The sequence below is a fragment of the Cololabis saira genome, chromosome 8, assembly GCF_033807715.1.
Source record: "Cololabis saira isolate AMF1-May2022 chromosome 8, fColSai1.1, whole genome shotgun sequence".
NCBI classification, from domain to species: domain Eukaryota; kingdom Metazoa; phylum Chordata; class Actinopteri; order Beloniformes; family Belonidae; genus Cololabis; species Cololabis saira.
Genome location: NC_084594.1, coordinates 26,930,165 through 26,954,323, shown reverse-complemented (window position 1 = coordinate 26,954,323; position 24,159 = coordinate 26,930,165). Strand labels below are relative to the sequence as shown.

At 38.9% G+C, this 24,159-nt stretch overlaps 2 protein-coding genes across 4 annotated transcripts; both read left to right on the top strand.

The window, feature by feature from the left end:
• Window positions 1-1,097: 1,097 nt before the first annotated feature.
• LOC133448712 (25-hydroxyvitamin D-1 alpha hydroxylase, mitochondrial) lies at window positions 1,098-7,583 on the top strand. Of its 2 annotated transcripts, XM_061727495.1 has the most exons (9): window positions 1,106-1,440; window positions 2,362-2,552; window positions 2,979-3,169; window positions 3,260-3,460; window positions 3,974-4,137; window positions 4,232-4,398; window positions 4,491-4,572; window positions 4,659-4,856; window positions 6,522-7,583. In XM_061727495.1, the coding sequence occupies exons 1-9, from the start codon at window positions 1,219-1,221 to the stop codon at window positions 6,633-6,635; spliced, it is 1,530 nt and encodes a 509-aa protein (XP_061583479.1). In that variant the 5' UTR covers window positions 1,106-1,218; the 3' UTR covers window positions 6,636-7,583. The 2 variants fall into 2 exon arrangements, with proteins under 2 accessions (XP_061583478.1, XP_061583479.1); XM_061727494.1 differs by having other exon boundaries at window positions 1,098-1,440; window positions 2,979-3,460.
• Window positions 7,584-10,914: 3,331 nt separating this feature from the next.
• Window positions 10,915-19,118, top strand: mcrs1 (microspherule protein 1). 2 transcript variants are annotated; one of them, XM_061727492.1, is made up of 15 exons: window positions 10,915-11,116; window positions 12,174-12,330; window positions 12,495-12,633; window positions 12,734-12,898; window positions 13,019-13,128; window positions 13,213-13,321; window positions 13,601-13,739; window positions 14,242-14,317; window positions 14,449-14,477; window positions 14,763-14,855; window positions 15,614-15,696; window positions 15,796-15,883; window positions 16,473-16,600; window positions 16,699-16,822; window positions 18,716-19,118. In XM_061727492.1, exons 2-14 carry the CDS (start codon window positions 12,176-12,178, stop codon window positions 16,783-16,785), a joined length of 1,401 nt encoding a protein of 466 aa, XP_061583476.1. In that variant the 5' UTR covers window positions 10,915-11,116; window positions 12,174-12,175; the 3' UTR covers window positions 16,786-16,822; window positions 18,716-19,118. The 2 variants fall into 2 exon arrangements, with proteins under 2 accessions (XP_061583476.1, XP_061583475.1); XM_061727491.1 differs by lacking the exon at window positions 18,716-19,118 and having other exon boundaries at window positions 10,916-11,116; window positions 16,699-17,128.
• Window positions 19,119-24,159: the final 5,041 nt, after the last annotated feature.

Here is a 24,159-nt window from a genome sequence, read left to right as displayed (position 1 = left end):
GTCTTTAAATGCACGTTTTAGTATTTGGTGTTAATAGTGTATTTAAGTAGTTGCAGTTGTGTAAGAATGTATATTCATCTAGCCTATTTATTACTCTTTAATCAGTTTTGACCCATTTGACAATATTAATGAAAGTAAAAGTGTGTTTCTTTTTTGTCTCTCAGTATATATTTGTGTGCAACCTTCATATACTACAAAGCCGGTTGCGGCATTTGACATGTTCAAATAATGCATGTAAGTCATAAATCCACTGCTGAGTTGTGAGTTGGCATCCCTCCCACTGAAAGCAGGGGTCTCCTATGAGCCCTCATCATTTCCCCATCTCCTCCAACCTAAGTGGTCTTCCATATCTGAAACTGGCAGCCACTTCTCCACGTTTCTCTGAAACCAAATGATCTAAAATTTCTTGTTAGAGCAAATAAAATGTAGGATCAAATGTCAGAGCAGATTCTGAGTACAGCCCTGGGGCTGTTACTTCATAGTCCGCTGAATGTGCTTTGGACGAATTCCATTTCAAATTAAATCAGGTCAGGATTTTCTCTCTCACCAAGAAATCCAGCAAGTCAGCAGAGGATCCTGGTCATGGCTGGGCAAATAAAAGTGAAATCAGCTCTGTTAGATACATTGGCCCAACTCTATACATTTGAATGCATCTTTGTTTAAAAAGGCTGGCTTTATAGCTTTTATGTGAAGCAGCTGTGATTGCGGGATGAACTGTCTGCTTAAACAAAGCTGCGGGGGCCCCTTATCGCTGTCAGACTGGACCTAGTTTCCAACTGGGTGAAAGGAACCTAAAATAACAATGACCTTGGATGGGGGATCACCTGAAAAGTGCCAATTTAATGGATTATTGGGGAGCAAAGTACCGCTCGGGTATAGAGATAAGGCTGCGCGCGTTTTCCAGAAGTCATGTATTATTTATCAAGGATTTCCACGTGCGCTGTCTCTGCAGGATGGTCCGACTAAAGCCCTCTGATTGGACACACCTTCTTTCCTGCTCACGCCTTGGTATATTCTCCTCATCCAAAAGGCTGGGCGGGACCTGGCCAGCTTTTTACGCACACGATTGGCCCAGAAAGAAGACAAATTCACAGCTTTTTTTTTTTTTTTTTGGCGAGTTCGAGGAGCAAGATCCAGCGTTATAAATACGGCCCTCCAGCCGTCGAAACAATATGAGCACCTTCATCCCGAGACACACAAGCGTCCGGCTGCTGGTTCATGATCTTTGTGAGAAAGATGCTGCAGCAACATCTCAGAGTGAGGAGCGCGTTTCCACTGGCCAAGTGGATGGAGAAGTGGCTGGAGGGCGCAGCGGCCCGGCCGGTGCGCGCAACGCGCCCCGCGGTGCGCACCCTGGACGACATGCCCGGGCCGTCGGTGGCCAGCTTCGCTTGGGACTTATTCGCCAAGGGAGGGCTGTCACGTCTGCACGAGTTACAGGTAAAGAATAAAGCCTGAATTATGGTTCCGCGTTAAATCGACGCAAAGCCTACGGCGTAGGTTACGCGGCGATGCGCACCGTACAGTGTGCGTCGCCGCGGTACCCTACGCCGTAGGCTCTGCGTTGGTGTAACGCGGAACCATAAATCAGCCTTAAGGAAGCGACATAAAAAGCCGCAATACACAGAAAAGTGTAAGCAATGCTTTTTTTCCAAATGAATTAATCTGGGATCTATCTGGGAGGAATGACAATTTTGCTTGAAAATGTTTTAACCTAAAATAAGTTTATTTCAGCATTCTTGAAACACAGGAATATTTCCTTTTACTGAACATAATCAGAATCAGAATCAGAATCATCTTTATTGGCCAGGTTCGAACAAGGAATTTGACTCCGGTAGTTTCGCTCTCTATGGTATAAGGTGAACAATAAACAAATGAACAATAGACAAATAGACAATAGACAAATGTGGAATTTCTATGTACAAAAATTATAAACATTATAAACATAAAAAATTATAAACATTTTAAGGTGCAGCAGTTTGAGGTAGTGAGAATAAGTATGACTTTACTATTTACAATTCCTACAGACAAGAATTATGCAAAAATACATAAATACATACATTTTTCTGTAATCTTTGTTACAGAAAAAATCCCTCCTGCTGTGCGCACGTATAGCTTCATTTTTGCATGCATCTTGCATGAATTCACCTCCCATTCATTAAAATGTCAAAGCCTCACACACTTTGCAGCTTCAATGAAAATTTTGTCAGGTTAAGTCAGTTACAAAAACCTTCAGGCATTTTTTTTTTCTGCCCTGAGCTTTAAGAGAATGCATCCAAATATTATGCAGGTCCCCTTTTTAGCCTGCAGGGATTCTTTTTTCTTTTCTTTTTTTTAACAAGCTTTTGTCTTCTGTGACAGCTGGAGGGTGTGCAGAAATATGGCCCCATGTGGAAAGCAAGCTTTGGCCCCATCCTGACGGTTCATGTGGCGGATCCAGCACTTATAGAGCAGGTCCTGAGGCAGGAGGGGCAGCACCCCATGCGCTCAGACCTTTCCTCCTGGAAGGACTACAGGAAGCTCCGAGGACATCACTGTGGGCTTTTGACATCGTGAGTAATGCACCATTTGATTTATGACCATTTTTTTTCCAGACTCCCCCCCCCTCTGTTTCTCATTAAAACACCAGACTCTACTATCACGTTAAACTGAGGTCAATGTGAGAGCGTAGATCCTGCTCCTTCAGGTCACAATTGAGGTAGTCGGAGATAAATGCAATTTTCCTTTATGACAGAAACTGTAAAGACCAGTCAGGTAAAGTCCTCAAGCTAATCAGAGCCCAAGATGTTACACAGTGCAACAACGACAAGCCAGACCAAAGACCGCACATCAAGTTGCAGTCAACTCCTTTGCTCAGTCTATTTGAAATTGAGTAGACAAAACCTGTTATAAATCTGCATTTAAGTACTCTTGAAGTCTTAAGGTAATGGACTGTATCCACAGCTATATGTCATTGTTAATTTATTCTGTGTTTCTAGTGAGGGGGAAGAGTGGCAGGCGGTGAGAAGTCTCCTGGGGAAACACATGCTGCGACCCAAGTCTGTGGAGGCTTATGATAAAACCCTGAACAGTGTGGTCAGTGACCTCATTGCCAAACTTCACCAATGCAGAAGTCCTCAAGGCCTCGTCACGGACATCGCCAGCGAGTTCTATCGCTTTGGCCTCGAGGGTAAAGGCCCCCTAAGAGCATACACAGCTTTCAGTTTGCTCATCCCATTTCCTCTCTCGCTCATGTCCTCTGTCATTTCCCTCTTGACAGGTATTTCTTCAGTATTATTTGAATCCAGAATTGGTTGCCTGGACCCGGTCGTTCCTGAAGAGACGGAGCGTTTTATCCAGGCGATCAACTCCATGTTTGTGATGACACTTCTTACCATGGCCATGCCAAGCTGGTTGCACCAGTTGTTCCCCAAACCCTGGAAAGTCTTCTGTCAGTCCTGGGACTACATGTTTGAATTTGGTAGGTTTTCTGCTACACGAAATATCTACAATTTTATAAAACAATAGGTAAATAAATATTGAATTGACTCTTATGGGTATTATTAAGAGGGTTCTGCTCAGATTTGCACTCCAACATAGACCAAAAACAAGCACTTTAGTCTTAGTCGATCCTGCTGTATGTATTTTCCCTCCGTGCTGCTCGCTTCTCATTGGCTCTTGTTAGTTTTCACTTACTCCTCTTTCATCCCGCCCACTCTTACAAGGTTTATGCAAATCTGCAACATCAAACATGTTTAAAACAATCACCTTACATCAGGAAGAAGGAGATTAAAGTCTTAACCACTCACGCAATGCAAGATCCTGTTCTCTGAAAGTAGCGTCCAGACGGTCACAGTTAATGCATATGTGCTTTGTAAGAGACGACTTTACAAAAAAACTGCTATGGGAAGCTTAACATTTACTGCAGTGTGTTAGCTTGAGTGAACTGACGGCTTCTTTTCATGCTGACATTGATCTCCTCTTGCATCTGCAGCGAAAGGCCACATTGACCAGCGTGTGGCTGCCGAAGCAGAGAAGGTTAGCAGAGGAGAGAAGGTGGAGGGCCGTTATCTCACCTATTACCTGGCACAGATGGGGCTGCCCATGAAAACTGTCTACAGCAACGTCACAGAGCTGCTTCTTGCAGGAGTCGACACAGTAAGAATTTAACCCTCTCTCCATCAGCTTCTTGAGTAGATTCTGATTTCAGTCAAAGAGCCAGTTAAAACTGACTCCCCTTGTGTTGTTGCAGATCTCCAGCACTATGTCCTGGTCATTATATGAGCTATCCCGTCACCCAGAGGTACAAGCCTCACTCAGAGAGGAGGTGCTAAATGTGCTGGGGGGTCGAAAGATACCAGATGCTGCAGACGTGGCCCGGATGCCTCTCCTGAAGGCCACAGTAAAAGAAGTGCTCAGGTATAACTAAAAAGGGTTAGGATATTTAAGGAAATTTATGTTCTCCAAATCTAGCTTTGATAATCATCGTTTCTTTTTTTTTTTCTTGTCAGGTTGTACCCAGTTATTCCTGCTAATGCGAGGGTCATTACAGAAAGAGACATCCAGGTTGGAGGCTACCTAATTCCTAAAAATGTGAGTGTTTGTACTAGTCCTCCTCCACACTACACTTTTTGTTTTTTAGTTTCAGCACAAATCTAACCATAAATTCTCTCTTCTAGACTCTGATTACCTTATGCCACTTTGCAACGTCACGGGACCCAGCAGTGTTTCCAAATCCACATGAGTTCCAGCCCCATCGCTGGTTTAACAAGGACCAGGCTCATCACCCGTACGCCTCGTTACCATTCGGCGTGGGAAAACGCAGCTGCATAGGTCGCCGTATTGCTGAACTGGAACTCTACCTCGCTCTAGCCCGGGTGAGTTGGCATCACTTTTGCCTAATTATATTCAAACTTCATTGGGTAGTCATTTGAGATATCACCACTTCTTTAAAAAAAAAGTCTGGTATAAAAGCAGTTTAAATATTTTCACCTAATCAGAAATCTGTCATATAATTGAGTCATGAAAAAGTTAGGACATCATAAAAAAAAAAAATTCAATTTTTTCAAAATTAGGTAAGTAAAACCTCAGATAAAGCATAACATATTACACTGCTTTATTATTTATTTAACAAAAGCTAAAACAAAAATTTCACACCATGATTCAGTAGTTTCCAGAGCAAAGTTTAGCCGCAAGAACTAGAACCAATCATTTTCTAAATGAAATGATCAGTCTTTCTACACAACAAAGGTTTGTAAGCGATCGTTGATGCTCACCTTTCTTAAGGATCTCATCACATCAGTAATCAGTTGGGTTGAGGTCTGGACATTGAGTGGGTTTTTGAAACAAACTGACCCTCCTCTTTTTTCTTTTTTTTTAGCCATTCTGTGATAGATTTACAGTTGGGTTTGAGATCATTGGCCTGTTGCATGACCCAATTTCAGCTAAGCATTAACCGTTAGAGACTCTTACTCTGCACACTGATATTCAGAAGAGGTGATGATCAATTCAATGACTCAATGGCAGGAAAATGAAAATAAACCCAGATCACCACCCCCCCACCACCATGCCTGGCAGGTGTTATGTGGAGTTTCTGTGAATATGCTTAGTGGGTTTTCTTCACTTACGATGGCTCTGTGAACAAACATGGCCTAACATATCCATTTTCATCTCGTCTGTCTAATGGAGAGTATGACAAAAGTTGAATCATTTGTTCGGATGCAACTTTGAAAAACATAAGCCCCCCTGCCATGTTCTTTGGCAGAAGAAACCTTTTCTTGGTTACACTTTCTTCCCTAATCGCACCTTCATGAATTTAAACATTTATTGCTAACTGAAAACCTATAGCGCCTGAGATGTAGCTCTTGGGTTTTTTTCTGACCTTGGGGGTGATATTGCTTGAAAGTCTACCTCTGAGAAGACTGCCATCTGTAACTGCAGAATAATGGACTGAAAATGGCCCTTCCCATATTGATGCTGCAGAATTTTCTAAAATCTTTGCTGGTGTCTTTCCTCCTTGGCATTACGTAATTAGAGTCCTGAATGCTCCAGACCAGCAAATGCCCAAACCTCTGCTTTTACAGTGGTGCTCACACCTGTAAATGAAGTGTATTGATTAGAAGCACCTGCCTGCTACAGTGATGGAGTTCTTAGTTTTTCACACATTGCCCCTACATTTGGTTCAGAGTTTATTTAAAAGAAAGATAACAGTTTAATATGTAATTCCTTTTTATTCAGCCAAGCTTGAATTTCAGTTTAGGACTACATGTACATAGGTAATTTGAAATTAATAATATGCAGCATTTTGTAAGAGTTCACTCAGTTTCTGCAGCACTGATAAAAATACTCTTGCTGTGCTTTTGTTGGAATAATGTAAGAAACAGAAAGAATACGATTTAAGTATTTATGGAAATCCACTTCCTAATTAATTAATTGGATTATATAGTGCAGGGATTTCACAGACACTGCCCTGCGCTTGTTCAGTTTATTTATTTCCAGTGGCTTTGTTCCTAATCTGTTTCTTCTGTTTCCTGTCTCACTAGATCCTAACAGAGTTTGATGTGAAGCCGGACCCAGAGGGAGTTTCTGTGAAGCCGATGACACGGACCCTTCTAGTTCCTGAAAATGTCATTAGCCTCCAGTTTAATGCACGATGACCTAGTCTCTTGACACGAGCGAACACGAGTCCCCCACCCGCTGTGACGAGATCTAGCAGGCGGCGTTATCATAAGCACTGTGAGCCAGCTGCGTGCAGTGGTTCATGTCAGAGCCGGCCTTCAACCTTTGGCACAGTAACGACCAAAGCCCTCCTCAGCTGCAGCCCAGTTCCTGCAGGTAGACACGTGGAGGAGCGCAAATGAAAGAAGGATGAAGGCTGATGGCACATCACAGAAGCAATGGAACGAAAGAATCTTCAAATCGTTTAGCACAGAGGCCCAAAGCACCAAAGTCTTTCACTCCTGTTTTTTTTTTTTTTTCTGTCAGTGGACAAATCATCAGACTGTAGTTTTGGACTTGCATTGTAACAAACCGAGAGACATTTCTTGGAATTTGCCACAACACAGCAGTTGTCAGATTTTCACTGAATCAGGTTATACATCTTATTAACAGTGATCTGTTTGCACTCTTAAATATGCAGTATCTGCAATTTCCTATGTCCCCTGACAATTGAAATGCTTCATTGGAAAACATATCTGGTATAAGAGGATGCACAGAGTAATATGAGAGACTCAGCTGCTCCATAGTGATTCTGTTTTGTAATATCAGCTGCTGAGTTGATATGATGCTGAATATACTGATGCGGGTATGTTTTATCAGATGCTTTCAGGTGGAATATTCAAATACAAAAAAGAATAAAAGGCAGCTGTTGATATTCCTATGTGGGAGTACATGGTGCCAATGAAATTCCAGATGTACAGGCATTCAGGCTGAATAAATTCATATATGTTGACTTTGGCTCAACAATACAGCACAGTGCAGGATCATCTGCATATTTTTTACACTGAAACTTATTGTTAATGATATTACAATATTTAGCAAAATCTTAAGCATTGTATTTATTTGAAGTTGGTATTATAAATGATAATAAAAAACTTTAAAGTTGATTCTCTGTCCATTTGTTAAGAATCTTTGTATTACCAATATCACCTGTTTCCTTATCTGATGCCCTCCTGCCTGGTTAAGAAAAGGATTATCCTCAGCCACACAACTTTTACAACATCACCTGCATCGGATTAGGTCCTAAACTGATCAAACATGTTTCAGTTCACCGTTGTGCAATACAAATTAACAGGTGCGTGGCATGTAAGCAGCATTTTATTTATTTTTTTTAACCAACATTTGCTAAAAATACACTGCTGAGGATCAGAGCTCCTGTGGGACATGTCTGTTGCAAACTGTGCTGCTGTGGGTCACTTATTTGAGTAAACTTTCTCCACTGGTAGGATGTTTAAGTGAGATGTAGCCATTTATTTCATTTAAGTTGGCAAAATTTCATAACTTAACTAAGTGTTTGTGACATACCTTGTGGATACACCATTACACAGCTGTTCATTGCTGGTAACAGCATGGGAGGTGACTGTGCCTCTTTTAAAATTGATGTTACAGCTTCACACTACGCACTTCTGAGGTACAGCAAATGCAGAATGATATTAAACTGGGTGAAGATGAAGATGTGGAATCTAAACAATTCTACTCTGATTTGAGGGTGTGGCATCACAGTACCCAGCAACTCTCTACTGGTTGTTGGATTACAGATTTCAGATTTATCGCAAACCCAGACAAAGTAATATCGTTATGCAGGCGTTGTATGACAGTGTGGTATGACAGTTGCATGGCACAGGAGAGGAAACAACTGGCACGGGTGACGAGAACTGCTCAGGGCATTGTGGGCTGCCCCCTCCCAGACCTGGACTCTATATATGCAGGCCGGGTCACGAAGAGGCCCAGATCCATTGCCACCGACCCCAGCCACCCGGGCCACAGACTGTTGGTACTGCTTCCATCAGGCAAACAGTACAGAAACAATAAACAGGCACTCACCCCCCCGACAGCAATACACATACAGTACACCCATCCCTTCAAAGCCACACAAGAGCACTCACATGCACATTTTAGAATATTATATTGTATTTGAAAGTATTTTATTGTATTTTATTTGTTCTTTTTCTTCATTTTCTTTGCACACAAGGGCTGTAAGGCCAATTTCACTGAATTTGTTCAGCGATAATAAAGACATCTAATCTAATCTATATACAGTATATGTGGGTATGACTGTGGAGAGGACAGTGGACTTCAGAATCAGAAGAATCAGAATCAGCTGTGGTTTTTGTTGCAGATTTCCAGTGCTTAACGTGTGCCTCCGTGTGAAAAAAAAAAAAAAAATCACTGGGTATGTATGTGTATATATATGTATGTGTATATATATGTATGTGTATGCGTATGTATGCGTATATATATTAAATATAGTAATAATGCACATATATATGCCTTAGGTTTTTACCGGCATGGTATCAACCATTAATACGTGTGCAGACAAGGTGAAAAAAAAAAAAGAATCAGAATCAGCTTTATTGGCCAAGTTCGAACATTGCCCGACAAGGAATTTGACTCTGGTTATTTCGCTCACTGTACCCAGATTTAACAAACAGTAAATAAACAAATGTGGCACTTATTAACATATATACAATTAAAAAACTAAAAAGTGCAGCAGTATGAGATAGACATGATTATTGTTGGAAGGTGCATTGTTACAGCATGTGATAGTGTTATTATAATTACTGTTATTATTGTTATTGCACAGTGATTGGTTTCTCTGAGACTCAAGAGACTCAGACATTGAGATTGTGAACTCTTACAAGTACCTGGGTGTTTACCTCAACAAAAAACTGGACCGGACTGTTAACACTCAGGCTCTATACAAGAAGGGCCAAAGCAGACTCCACCTGCTGCGCAAACTGAGGTCCTTCGGAGTGAGGGACCTCCTCCTGAGGACATTCTATGACTCTGTGGTGGCGTTGGCCATTTTTTCTGGGGTGGTCTGCTGGAGCAGCAGCATCACTGCAGCAGAGAGGAAGAGACTGGACAAGGTGGTGAGGAAAGCGGGCTCTGTCCTGGGCTGCAGTCTGGACCCAGTGGAGGTGGTGGGGGAGAGGAGGATGGTGGCTAAGCTGTCCTCCATCATGCACAATGTCTCTTCATGAGACTGTCAGAGCCCTGGAGAGCTCCATCAGTGACCGGCTCCGTCACCCGCGATGCACCACTGAGAGGCATCGCAGGTCCTTCCTCCCCGCTGCCATCAGACTGTATAACCAGGACTGCTCTCAGTAGTTAACGGACAATAATAATAACATGTGCAATAAAAGATGTGCAATAATCATATGTGCAATATCCATGCAATACCTGTCTACCTCACACTCATTCTACCTGCTTTTTTTTGCACTGTTTTTCTTTCCTTCGCACTATTTTTTTTTTATTTTATATTTTTGATCTTTTTATCTCCACCACAATGTATATATTGTCCATATTTTGTAATTATATATATCTTTTACTTTTCTACCTTTTTACCCCCTTCCCCGCATGTGTGTGTGTGTGTGTGTGTATGTTAAGTGTACTGCTGCTAACACGTGAGGCTCCCCATTGAGCGAGTAATAAAGGACTATCTTATCTTATCCTATTCTATTCTATTCCATTCCATTCCATTCCATTCTATTCTATTCTATTCCATTCCATTCTATTCTATTCCATTCTATTCCATTCTATTCTATTCTATTCCATTCCATTCTATTCTATTCCATTCCATTCTATTCTATTCCATGCTATTCTATTATATTCTATTCTATTCCATGCTATTCTATTATATTCTATTCCATTCTATTCTATTCTATTCCATTCTATTCTATTCTATTCTATTCTATTCTATTCCATTCCATTCCATTCTATTCTATTCTATTCTATTCCATTCCATTCTATTCTATTCCATTCCATTCTATTCTATTCCATGCTATTCTATTATATTCTATTCTATTCCATGCTATTCTATTATATTCTATTCCATTCCATTCCATTCCATTCCGTTCTATTCTATTCTATTCTATTTTATTCTATTCCATTCCATTCCATTCCATTCCATTCCATTCTATTCTATTCTATTCTATTCTATTCCATTCCATTCCATTCCATTCCATTCTATTCTATTCTATTCTATTCCATTCCATTCCATTCCATTCCATTCCATTCTATTCTATTCCATTCCATTCCATTCCATTCCATTCCATTCCATTCTATTCTATTCTATTCTACTCTATTCTATTCTATTCTATTCTATTCTATTCCATTCCATTCCATTCCATTATCTTCTCTTCTCTTCTCTTCTCTTCTCTACGCACGTCTCTACAGCAGTGAGTGCAGTGTTATTCCCGGCCAGCAGGGGGCGGTAGCGGCCGCAGCGCTGTCAGCCAGGAGCGTCACACAGGAAGAAAACAACAATGTAGCCGAGCGGCTAATGCTACCAACACACACATTAAATGCCCAAGTAAGACATGTTTCCGAGGTAGTTAAGTGTTTCTTAAAGGCATATTTGGATCATATTAATTCAAGTTAACGCGTTTTATATCACAACGGAGAGAAACGAGTGCAGGTGAGTGTCTGGACGGAGATCGTTTTACGGCAGGTATCGTAAGATATTTGCTAAATGCTAACAACAACGGACACACGTAAATCTACATTATTTTGAAACATGTATGTTTTATAGCCACGCAGACTTTAGTACAGTAGAGTGCTATTGAAATGTACCTAATAAAAGGTTCAGCTGTATTCATGTATGTAGTTGGCCCAGCGACCACGTTGACCAGGGAGAATAAACACTCACATTAGTGGAAATAGTCAGTGTTAAAATGTAACATTGCACATAAAATCATCCTAAATGAGATGTATTTCTTCTGCTTTAATTAATTATGTTGTGTGTTGCAGCACAGCTTGAATGTGTTCACATATTGCCAAACATTTAGGCAAAAACTGCAAAATCTTAACAAGAATATTTCTCTTATTTCTAGTTAAAATGTCTCATTTTTAGTCAAAAAAATCTCATTACACTTAAAACAAGACTCATCACTGGAAAAAAAAATCACCTGTTTCAAGTAGATTTTCACTTAAAATAAGTAGAAAAATCTGTCAGTGGAACAAGATTTTTTTGCTTGTAATAAGAAGATAAATCTTGTCCCACTGGCAGATTTTTCTACTTATTTCAAGTGAAAATGTACTTGAAACAGGTGAAAATTGTCAAATAAGTTATTTTTCTGGTAATGACTCTTGTTTTAAGTGTAATGAGATTTTTTAAATTAAAAATGAGACATTTTAACTAGAAATAAGACAAATATTCCTGGTAAGATTTTGAGTTTTTGCACAGTGACATGAGGGGATAGAGAATAGAGATTGTCAGACCTCACAAGCAACCACATTTCACCCAAATCCAGACTTTATTATTTTACCCGTAGTCCAGTTTCACAATTCTGCGTCATCATAAATCCAATGATTGGACACACTTACATTTTTTATGCGAATAAGTATGTGTCCGGACCTACAGATAAATAACTGTTGAAGTCAGTATAAATTGCAATCCAAGTTTCACGATGTCTACAATCTCTCCACTTGGTGAAACTAATTATTTCCTGATTTGCCTCTTGGTGTGAATGAAGAGATGCAGTCTGGTGAGTCTGTGGTTGGAGCAGCAATGGGGGTAGCTGGGGCTCACAGTCGGTCAGAGGATGAGGAGTCACTCAGTGTAAAAGACATGAAAAGGACGACAACACAAGCATTTGGCGGTGGAGTTCCAAAACGGAGAAGTTCATCCAGGTTTGACGTTTATGAATTTCTATAATTGGAACTATTTACACTATAGAATAGGTTGTCGAAATAAATAAACTTAATTGTCAAGTTACTGGATGCCTCTTCCAGTGCTGCTGTTTATCTGTGGTTCCTGTATCTATGTCAACACATCAATATCCCTGCACAATAAGGTCTATAAAGAGAAAGAAGTTTGACGATGAGCTGGTGGAGAGCAGTCTCGTGAAGTCATCCAGTAGAGTCAAAGGCCCTCCAGTCATAGAACCTGTCCGCTGTTCAGGAAGTGAGCCTTCATCTAGTGAGAGGAAAAAGGTATGCAGGACAAAAGACAAGTAACCTACTACCAAGACCATCTCAAGACAAAATTTGACATTCCCTGGGTGGTACTGATATTTTTTTGTTTTTCTGTCAGCTGACAAAATCAGGAACTGCGTTCACACCACCTCTTACGATGATGTTAAACCCTGCTCCAATGGCTAAAAGAGTGAAGAAAAGCAAGCAACCTTTACATATTACAAAGGATCTGGGAAGATGGAAACCCACAGATGACTTGCTGTTAATAAATGCTGTGTTACAGGTGAGCAGTGCAACAATTAAGATTGATTATTGAGTTTACTCTTAGGACTGTCCCTCTATGACATCAGTGTGACTCAAATAGACCATTAACCTGTGTGTTTTATTCTGTATTTGCTTCCAGACTACTGACCTAACCTCTGTTCATCTGGGAGTCAAGTTTAGCTGTCGCTTCACTTTGCGAGAAATTAAAGAGAGATGGTACTCTTTGCTGTATGATCCTATCATCTCAAAGTAAGAGACCACTGAATCATACCTCGTTTGCACATCCATTTTCTTGTTGACACATTGCTGACTTTGTCTGGTCCATTTGCACAGGCTGGCGTGGCAGGCCATGCGGCAGCTTCATCCCGAAGCGATCGCAGCAATCCAAAGCAAAGCGCTCTTCAGCCAGGCTGAGCAGGAGTTGTTGGCCAAGATTGGTTCAGTGAGTGACATAATGCTTTAAGGATCTTTTATTTGTAGAGCTATAAGACTAGTTGAGTTTTTAATGTATGAGGGACTGTGGTTAAGGGAATATTTCTTTTAGAGGGGGTCAGTCACTCATTGCAAATGACTTGTTATTAAAGTGGTGTGCAGAGGTTCTTTAACATAATCTGTTTTATTAGGTTATGCATAGTTTTACTGGAGCATAGATTTTTTTATTAGCCATTGGGTCGTTTAATTTACAGGTTGTTTCTTTTTGTCTTCCACCTCCACTAAACAGACTAGTCAGCCCAAACTGGACATATTTCAGGACCTTCTGAGCAAACACCCTGATGTCTTTCATCCTTGTCGCACGCCTAAGAGTCTGCTGGTTCACTGGCAGCTGCTAAAGCAATACTACCTACTGGATGACCAGAGTGGTGAGTTGAGTTCTCATACATTCACACTGATCAGGATAATTTATTAAAACAAACTGAATTTTTTGGCAGTTGAATTCAATACTTCTCTAAACAATCTCCTCCTCATAGTTATTGAGCCGTGTTGAATAAATATAGATTTGATTTAATTAAATCAAACTGTTTTTAACTGGGCCTGAATTTTACCTTTTTGTTATTTTTTCTTTAAAAGCAATAGACAGGAGGCAAACTGCCAAAGCATCCACGAAAGATAAAGACAGATAGTCAGATAGATAGCAGCTGATTTTTATTAGTCAATTTCATATCCCTTCTCTGGAACCTCTTTTCCTTCTTATTTGCTTTTTCTTGCGTTCCAGAATTGTAAACAATATCCACTTTTGTTTTAGGATGACTTTCGATACAACTTTTTTTTTTTATTCATTTCAAATGTGGCTACTATAGATTTTTAAGTTCAAAAAGTTCAAAAATTCTTTATTTAAAAACAATGACTGGTTGTGTGTTACAGTACAACCCCTACCTAAAGGTGACCAAGTACTCAACTTCTCTGATGCTGAGCAGATGGTTGATGATGCAAAGTTAAAGTAAGGGTGATTTACTCATTTGATTTGGCAGAATTATTGTTTTACTGCCCCTGACAGCTCTGTATAAAGCACACTGTTTTGCACCTGCTCGCAGGAGTTGTTTGTCCTGATATTTTGTTTCTTTCACTCAGGGACAGTAGAGATGAGGTCTTGGAACATGGTAAGACATTTTATTTTGAATTACTCTGCTTTGTTTGCATAGCAAATAGTAGAAAATGGTCATGTATAATGTAAATGGCGGATAAAGCTCAGATGTTTCTCTTCTTCTGCAGAATAAAAGTCAAAGCTTAATACAGCTGTTTTTATTTGTTATTAGGCAAATTCCCTGCCATATTTATGAGTTTGGCATTAATTTGCTCTGATTTGTACTTCACCATTGACTGTATAAATGACCAAACTGAGGGTGAGAAAACTGAGTTCTGATCTACTGACTTTCTCTTTTCAGAAATGATGATTTCAGATCGTCACCAGAAAAAGGAGATCAGACAGTTGGAGCAGGAATTGCCTCGGTGGCAGGTTTTAGTGGACAGTATTACAGGTATGTAAACTTGCACTCATAACAGACCAGAAAATAGTCTTTACAACTATATTATATATGAGGAATCCAGACGCAGATATGAACATGGTTTTATATATCAAAACATAAAGAAATATCTCCAGGTCCTTACCAGATCTTAAAGGGTGGTAAATGCAGCTTCAGATGACAAACATCAGATATTACACTGTCAATTTATAATAAAACCTAAGAAGTGACCAAAGGCACCCAGATCCTGCTAATAAAATTAATTATCAGCAAGTATGAACTCTATAGAATAAGGCATTTTTTCAGCTCGCTGTTCTGGAGCATTCAAGTTAAATCAACTTTACTATATAGCACATTTAAAAGTCCTTCCCAAAACAGGTGTGTGTGTGTGTGAACATAATGTTAAGGAGGAAAGACATCAGTGATCATCTTAGAGTAGCAATTTTTACTAACGATCATTCTACTGTGAAAATGATTATAGAGATGAGTGGAGATGTTTGTCCAAAATGTGCAGCAGCTCTATATGCCCCATGTGGTCAGAAATGGTATTGCCATATACATAGGCTTTATCTAATTCTAACAAAATGATGTGATAGACCGATGGTGTCATGCAGGAAATGATTACCTCATAGGCGGTTCTGCAAGATATCAAATTATGGAATTTTACTTGGATTTTTTTTTTTTACCACTTCTCCTGTGGTTTTTACTTAGTTTTCTTCCCCACGTGTATATATTTCCAACTTATAAATGGCCACATGTTCCTTTGCCTCCAGGGATGAGTATGCCAGACTTTGACAGCCAGACGCTAGCAGCGCTGCGAGGAAGAATGGTGCGCTACCTCATGCGATCAAGAGAGGTGAGAAAAACTATTTTTACAAAGGCGTTGAAGAGAATTTAACTGTAAGAATGTATTTCCACTGTGTTGCTGATTATGTTTACAACTATGATTATACAGATTACGTTGGGGAGAGCAACTAAGGACCGGCAGGTCGATGTAGATCTGGCACTAGAGGGACCCGCCTGGAAAATATCTAGAAAACAAGGTGATTTTAACTTGTCTTGACACCCTAAACATGCATAGTTTGATCTTAATCACTAATGGCACCTGGGAGGATTGAAAGAGCAGAACAGAGATTAAAGAATTATTTTCCCAACTGTTTTTGCAACTTCCAGTGTTTTTGTGAAAACATTTTTGAGATTGCTTTTATTCTTATCAAAGAAAACACTGTCAGTCAAAACATTTGCATTTGTTTTAGACCTTATCAACAAATCAATATTTATATATTAGATTTTAATTATCCAGGCTTGCATAAAGAAAACATACATTATTGCAACTCAAACAAAAAAAACATGTTTGTCAGCAGTAACTTGTGTTACTTTTTAAGAGGCTCAAAAATCCTTTTGTTTCAAGTAGTGGAGCATCCATTTCATAGACTGTATATTACAGTCTATATTATATGATCTTTGCATTTCCATGTGAGCAAATTGATAATGTTGTCATATTGTTTATTATTATTATTATTATTATTATTATTATTATTATTATTATTATTGTTATTATTATTATTATTATCATCATCATCATCATCATCATCATTATTATATAAATCAAATCACTATTTTCCTTGACAGGAATCATCAAACTGAAGAATAATGGAGACTTCTTCATCGCTAATGAGGGCCGGCGGCCTATTTACATCGATGGCAGACCGGTGCTATCGGGCAACAAGTGGAAATTAAACAACAACTCAGTGGTGGAGGTGTGTGACAAATGTTAATCAGGTTAAACAACATTGCCATACTTTCCAAAAGCCAAATCAAAATTACACTCAGAATTTGTTTTTGTTTCTTTTTTCAGATTGCAGGTCTTCGTTTTGTGTTTCTAATAAATCTGGAGCTCATCTCACTAATAAAAGCTGAAGCTGCTAAGATGACACAGCAGTGAATGTCAGCCGTCAAGCAGAAGAATCCGTTTGCGGCAGGTGTGTGTGTGTGTGTGTGTGTGTTTGTGTACATCCACACAGCCTGTGTAAGCAGTGGCACAGCACTGGACTGAACTGGACTGGTATTAGCCTTGCTACTTAAGAACTTGAAATGTGAACCTTACATACTGACTACAGCCAAATTCTTCAGCAAAATGGTTTTTGCTTTTGTGTCACGTGTAGATAGTTCAAGTTGTAACATAGGTAACACTCTTATAGTAGAGCCTTGTTTTTTCCAGTTTTATAGAACATGTTATTTAAATTCTCTGGCAAAGCTTTTTCACAATATTAAACTTGTATACAGAATATGCTGATGTATTTTTGGTTCTGTTTTTTGTTTTAATCAAGTATACCGTAGTTTGTTATAAGCATTCGGGGGCAGATTTATTTATCTAAAATGTGTGGTTACTCATAATGAATGCCAACTTGAGATCAGTTATTTCCTCAACCTAGAAAAAAGGTCAGATAGTATCAAAAGTGAGTCATTCTTACATTTAATTTATTATTATGTCTTTGCAGACATCAACTTCAGTTTATTTTAGTCACTTCGTGTAGCATTACCACTTCTGAGCACATGGGGGCAGCATATCACAAGAAAGTTCATCTGACAGCCTCAGGTACAAGATCAAAGTTAGCTATCTACTACTTCCTTTAGCAGATCCCTGCTGAAATATCTGTATAATGGCCAGATGTTTACAGCAGAATATATTGTTCAATATATTCTTGGAGGAGAAATCAAAAGTTACTCTCGCTTTTAGCCAACGCTCAGCAAATAGCTGGTTGCTGTGCTAAGTGCGGCACAATAATGACTATGGATGAGGAAGCGATAGCGGCCAGCCATTGGCTGAGCCGATAGTCAGTTAATCAACCCCCCCCCCCCCCCCCCCCCAAAAACAAAACTTATTTTTTTTTAACCAGGCTGAAAATGTGTTTATTTCTGCTGTACAGTTGAAAATTTAAACATGAGAGTCACTGGAGTTGGACTTGCTTTTGGAGCCAGATAGGTTGGCACTTGCATAAGACCCAACGAAGTGCACTTCTTGTCACACCAATGGGTGTTGCACGTCTTGCCCGACATCTCCACTCATCAGCACAGTATTGTCAGTGGCTCTTTTATCAATATGACAGTTTGATGTGAGAGCAGAAGTGATATTGAGTAGATCTAATAATATATAGTTATTTTTGGGTTTCAAGCCTAAAACTTCTTCCAAAAAAAGTTGGGACGGTGAAGCTTTGATCACAAAACTGGCATTAAGGATTTAACGTGATAAAGGATTTCTGCTGTTTTGTCTTAAGGTGCACAAAAGGACGGGGTTGCTGCTGTCACATCGGTTTCAAAATGTCCCACCCATTTTTTCTTTAGTACTTCAAACGGGCCAAGCCAGTATTTTAGTTTTCCTAATGTGTTTAAAGTGTGGTTGCGTAACTTCTTTAACAGTGCAAGGATGTTCCTTGAGAAAACGTGGTCTTGAAGGTATCATAAGTTGATCTTAAAAAAAAAAAGAAAAGAAAAAGGACATTTGTGCATCTCAGAAGTGTGTACAACCTTAGCCAACAGCACCTGAAACAACTCCATACCATAATTGACTATGACTTTCTGACTTACTCATAACAGTCTGTAGCTTATCCTTTTATGTCTTTGATCTAGAGCATTCCTTCTTCATTTAAAAAAAAAAAAAAAAGATAGCACATGGTTCCACTTTGTGATGGCCCATCTAAGAATCCTTTTTTTTGTGCCTCTGTTGTCTGTGATGTTATATCAGCTGTCTGTTGGGATAGCAGCATCAGAGCCAGGGACTTGAAATGTTGAATAATTTGATAAAGAAGGCTGGCTCTGCTCTGGGATCTGTCCTGCAGCCGCTGCAGCTGAACAACTGTGCATCTTCTTCACAGGACAGTAATTCAACAACAGTGTCTTTAGTTAAAAGCTTCTGTGGATCGGCTGCAACACAACCTGCTGCAGGAAATCCTTCTTGTCCACACCCATAGTCATCCATGATCACTCTCACATAGAAACTTGAATAACGGAAGTTACTGCAACATCTCTCATCCACTGGTGATCAATAAAGTATTGTTGAATTGAAGAACGATTGTGTTTGATGCAGTGTCTGAAGTTTGAGAGCTGACACCTTTTTCCCTATGTCCTAATACTTTGAATCATTTAGTAATATTATGCAAATTATTTCCAATCTTCTTTTGAGAAATATATATATTTTTAAACTTTTCAATGATTTCCTTATGCATGTATTAAACTGGAGATCCTCTGGTCATTCTTGCACATCAAAGATCCTTTTATCAAAAAAAAATCATTCCTGTCATTTGTTGACGGCATCTGTTTGAAATAGAAGGATTTTCTTGTTCTTCCTGATTGTTTTGAAATGTGTTGTAACCTTAAAATCCAGAAATTAAAGGTAAGAACCACTTTTTTTTTCAGTTTTTTTTTTTTTGCTTGGATACTCATTTTCTTTCCATATCGCTCTTTTTCAGATTTTGAGTTTTATCAGGATGTATAATATTGCAGCCATATCTTTGCGATGATTAGTAGAAGTGTACCAGGAGTAGCTCAGATTTGTGATAAATCAAGAAAAAGCAGAGCCTGTTATTAACCAACCACTGTTTATTGTTGCAACACACGACATTCAAGTATTTTCCTGATTATCTTTTCAGATAAAATATTTAAGAATGGACTTCATTTGTCTAATATAAGTGAATTTGATTTTATTGAGCATTTCCCTGAATCTAGATTTTTATTGTGTTACACATCAGTAAGACTCACTAAGACCCAATATGCAGCTACATGATTCTGACAACTTTTTGTGGCCTATGTCTCAGCTGCATAACACCACAACCGAAATCCACACATTAGCCCTGGTGTTGAGTTCTTTATCTTGTTATAGGAATATGATGTAAATTGTCAAAGAAGATGGTAATTAAATTACCTATTTCACCACTCTCCCCTCTGACCTACTTCCACATGCTGTCAAAGTTGTTCTTAGAAAGTATTTTTCACTTGTTATCCCGCATGGCAAAGGCAAAATAAGAGGAGCTGAAAACATGATCACATGACTGGTGGAGTTCTGATCGTATGATTGCATTTAGCACTAAAGCAAGAGATTCATGGACAGAAGTTTCATTTTAAGTGTATTCCTGAATCCTTATTTGCTCTGCAATGTTTTTGCTCCACAATGTTTTCACTGTTTCCACATCTTTTCATTGCTAAACAGATGTTACCAGTGAATATGGTTTGACCACAAGTGATGACAGGGGAAAAGTCTTAAGTTTCTTCCCAGAGGGCGCTTAAGTAGCCGTTAAGACATACATAATAACCAGGTGTTTCAACAAATTACAAATAAGTTTGCAAATATTTGGGCGTAAGTACTTGTTGTCCTGACTTGTTCCAGATAAATGTTAATCCGTACTTTAATCCATAATTTTTCTTATTTCAAGACAATAGCACTGCGATTAAGTTGCTCATGTGTAAGGATTGGGGAAGTTATTTGAGGCCTTGCTGTTGATATTGTACATATTACTTGTCGACATTGTTTCAAAGATAATCAGTAATACAAATCAAAGTTATAATTCCAGTTTTTATACATAAATGGGTGAGTTTCCCATAAAAAGGTCAAAGTACACATTAAGAAAATGTATAAATTAGTGCTTCCTAGTTTAACCTCTAGACATTTATGCCTGCATGCCAGTGAGCCTTCAAAGACAACTGTATCTCTGTTAGAAAAATACTACAGCTATACAGTGTAAATTGTTTCGATTGCATTCTTCAAATTATATTCACTCACGCAGCTCGTAACTGGAACAACAAGTGGTAAGATATCAATTTACCACTTGATATTTGATCACTTTTCAATGGATGTTAGCTATTTTTACAAGAATCTTATTCTTAATGGCATTCTCAGAAAGAGGATGAGTAGTGAAATTTAAAAACTAAAATATTCCTGCTGGAGATTTAAAAAAGAAAAGAAAAGAGAAAGTTACATGCATGTTAGTTTAAACTTAAACACAGGAAAAAGGTAAATGGATATTTGATAAATGTTTCTTTTCAGTGAGTTTATCTGCAGTCGGCTGGTGGAGGACCCCTAAAGGAGGAGTTGTGCACACACAGTTGAAAACATTTAACTTATTACAGATAGATAATGCCCTTGTTGACACTTTTCTCTTTTTTTCCTACCAATGGAAATGGCTCCCATAGGTGTAATGGAAAACAGAGAAATATAAATTCCTGGTCCGAGGGATACAAGTTTGCAAAGATCTAATTTAGTTAGGACAAAAGACAGTATACTTATCCCGTGTATGTCCACGAAAACTAAAATTTCACTGCATGTGATTCAAGCAGAACACAAAGGGTGTCTTACTGTTAAAATTCAAAAGGGGGCACAGAAAAAAATCTCATTGTAGTTAAGATTATTATATAAAGACACATACAGTGCAGTCTAATGATATAATGTTGCCATAGCAACAGATCTGTTTTGACTGGACTCATCAAACACAGCACAGCTCATACTGGCTAAGTTAAATAGTGGCAACAGGGAAATGGTGAGCTGTGGTTTACGCAGCAGTGGCCAAATTCTGACGCAGATACCGTGTATGGTGGGGAAAAACAAAGGATTTGTGGCGCTTCTCTGTGAACATGAAAATAGACCCATCCTAAGTTTCCATTGCATTCTACACCAGGAGGCACTTTGTGCTCAGATGTGTGACAGGCAGTTTGGCGAAGTGATGTCGCTGGTCATTCGTGTGATCAACTTTATTGTTGCCCGAGCCTTAAATGATCGCCAGTTTAAAACACTGCTGGATGAAGTTGGAAATAACTATCCTGGTCTGATTTTGCACAGCAATGTGCGTTGGTTATCAAGAGGGAAGGTGCTTAGCCGTTTTGCAGCTTACCTGAACGAAATCCGGACTTTCCTTAAAATGAAAGGCATCGAGCATCCTGAGCTAGACAACAGTGAGTGGCTCCTCAAGTTTTACTATCTTGTAGATCTGACTGAACATCTGAACATCTTTCTGTGTGGAGTTTGCATGTGTAGTAGGTTAATTGATGATTCTAAATTGCCCGTAGGTGTGAGTGTGAGTTTGTCTGGTTGTCTGTATATGTGACCCTGCGATGGAAAGGATATACTTTGATATACTACTATGCTTTGAAAGGATATACGGTAGCAGGTATAGATAATGGATGGATGGATAGTTTGCTTACGCCTTTTACTTCTCTCCTGTCATGTTGTCACTGTTGTGAACAAGACTTGACCTCAACATGACCTCAACAGGTCCAGGTCCAGGAAAAATTCAAAACATCGGTCAAACAAGTTGTTGAGAACCTGATTGCACTGATCCTTTCAATGTCAGATCCGTCATATGGCAAACTTGACATTTCTGATCGGTTCTTTGTGAAAGTCTGGGGTAAAATAAACTGACAATATTTTGACATTCCCAAAGATGTATTGAAAAAACTACCAAAGAACATTTTAAAATATATTTGCAGCTCACTTACTGTAACTGTAGAAAAGAGAATGTCATTCATGCCCCGTGTTTTGGGAGAAACAGCTGCAAGTGAAATTGTTGCCAGATGTATTCTTGTACACCTAAAGAGCTCTAGCAAGAAAAATGTTGCTTTATCCCTCTTATTTATTATCTCTGTATTTGCAGTGACTCTTGGCATCATGCTTGGTCTTGAAGCAACTAAAACTGTAAAGTCGATAACTGTCAAATTGCTTCAATGAAACACATAAAGAGTCAAATTGCAGCTGACTGTGTTGCTGTATAGTATCAGAATTATGAGACCAATAATTATGCTCCTTTTTTAATCTATGTGGTTAATATATTATTATATAATATAGAGGCTTTTTATTCTTCAAGGTTTTGTCATTAATTTATCAAAATGTTTAAAAAAATAATGTCATCATTAGTTTTTATTTATAGTGTAATGGAATTAAAATGGGAATAAAAAAAACATGGTGATTTTGAACCATATGTTGCAGGGGGATGTAGAAAAAGCTTCCTCGCTGCCTCTTGATGAAAAGAAATAGCAGCTATGCAGAGCACTTTAGTATTAAAACAGCCAGAACAAATAAATTGCTTGTCCATAAACTTAAAATCCACCCATCCATGTATTTATTGTCCGATTAAGGGCTGTGTAATTGTGAACACTATTCCTTAACATTACAGGAGCTATAACGCACTAAAGTTGTGATTAAAAAATGAATTTCTAAATTACAATTAATCCAAAACAGTTGATATACTTCATTATTTTGGACGTATGCGTCTCGTCCCTCATGTAAACAGGCTTAATTGATGCAGGCAAATCCTCTGTTCTGGTATTACTGGATCTCAGTGCTGCATTTGACACAGTTAATCATAACATTCTTCTCAGCAGACTGGAAAAGTGGGTGGGACTTACCGGCACTGTGCTTCAATGGTTCAAATCTTACTTGCAAGATAGGGCCTTTTTTGTGTCAATTGGAAACCATGAGTCTGAGAGAACCAAGATCACATGTGGGGTTCCTCAAGGGTCCATTCTCGGACCGCTTCTATTCAACATCTATATGCTACCCCTAGCTCAGATTATGGAACATCATAACATTTCCTACCATACTTATGCCGATGACACACAGCTCTATATTTCACCACATGACTACAGTCCCCTGATCTCATTGAGTAACTGTATTCACCAAATCAATGAGTGGATGTGCCAGAATTTTCTCCAGCTAAATGCAGAAAAGACAGAGGTGATAATTTTTTACCCTAAAAATGAAAGGGAAAAGATCAGCGCTCACCTTGGCTCCATGTCATTGACAGCTACAAATCAAGCCAGAAATCTTGGTGTAATTATTGACTCAGACCTGAACTTCAACAGCCATCTAAAGTTTATCAATAAATCTGCCTATTACCACCTAAAAACATTGTTAGAATTGAGGGGATTCTGTCTTTAAGACATGGAAAAACGTATTCATGCATTCATTTTCAGTAGGTTGGATTATTGCAATGGCATCTTTACAGGCCTTAACAAGAAATCTATCAGGCAGCTGCAGCTGATCCAGAACGCTGCCGCCAGAGTCCTTACAAACACCAGGAAACTGGACCATATTACACCGGTCATGAAATCACTACACTGGCTTCCAGTGAGTCAAAGGATAGAGTTTCAAATCTTACTGCTGGTTTACAAATCACGGAATGGTCTTGGACCAAAATACATGCAGGTAGGGTTGCCACCTTTCAGAAATAGAAATAAGGGATGCCCCGTTTCAGCAGTGCAGGCACCAAAAAAAGGGACGTCCCCAAAACTTCTAAACTGCATAGAAATGTATTTATTTTATATTAAAAAAAAA

Bases quoted from the DNA above. Each gene is read 5' to 3' on its own strand.
- mcrs1 (XM_061727492.1), top strand. From the start codon at position 12,176: ATGCAGTCTGGTGAGTCTGTGGTTGGAGCAGCAATGGGGGTAGCTGGG. The intron at 13,129-13,212 runs GTAAGAGACCAC...CCATTTGCACAG, and splicing joins TATGATCCTATCATCTCAAA to GCTGGCGTGGCAGGCCATGC. The intron at 16,601-16,698 runs GTGTGTGACAAA...TTCTTTTTTCAG, and splicing joins ACAACAACTCAGTGGTGGAG to ATTGCAGGTCTTCGTTTTGT.
- LOC133448712 (XM_061727494.1), top strand. From the start codon at position 1,219: ATGATCTTTGTGAGAAAGATGCTGCAGCAACATCTCAGAGTGAGGAGC. The intron at 3,461-3,973 runs GTAGGTTTTCTG...TTGCATCTGCAG, and splicing joins GGACTACATGTTTGAATTTG to CGAAAGGCCACATTGACCAG. The intron at 4,138-4,231 runs GTAAGAATTTAA...GTGTTGTTGCAG, and splicing joins TTCTTGCAGGAGTCGACACA to ATCTCCAGCACTATGTCCTG.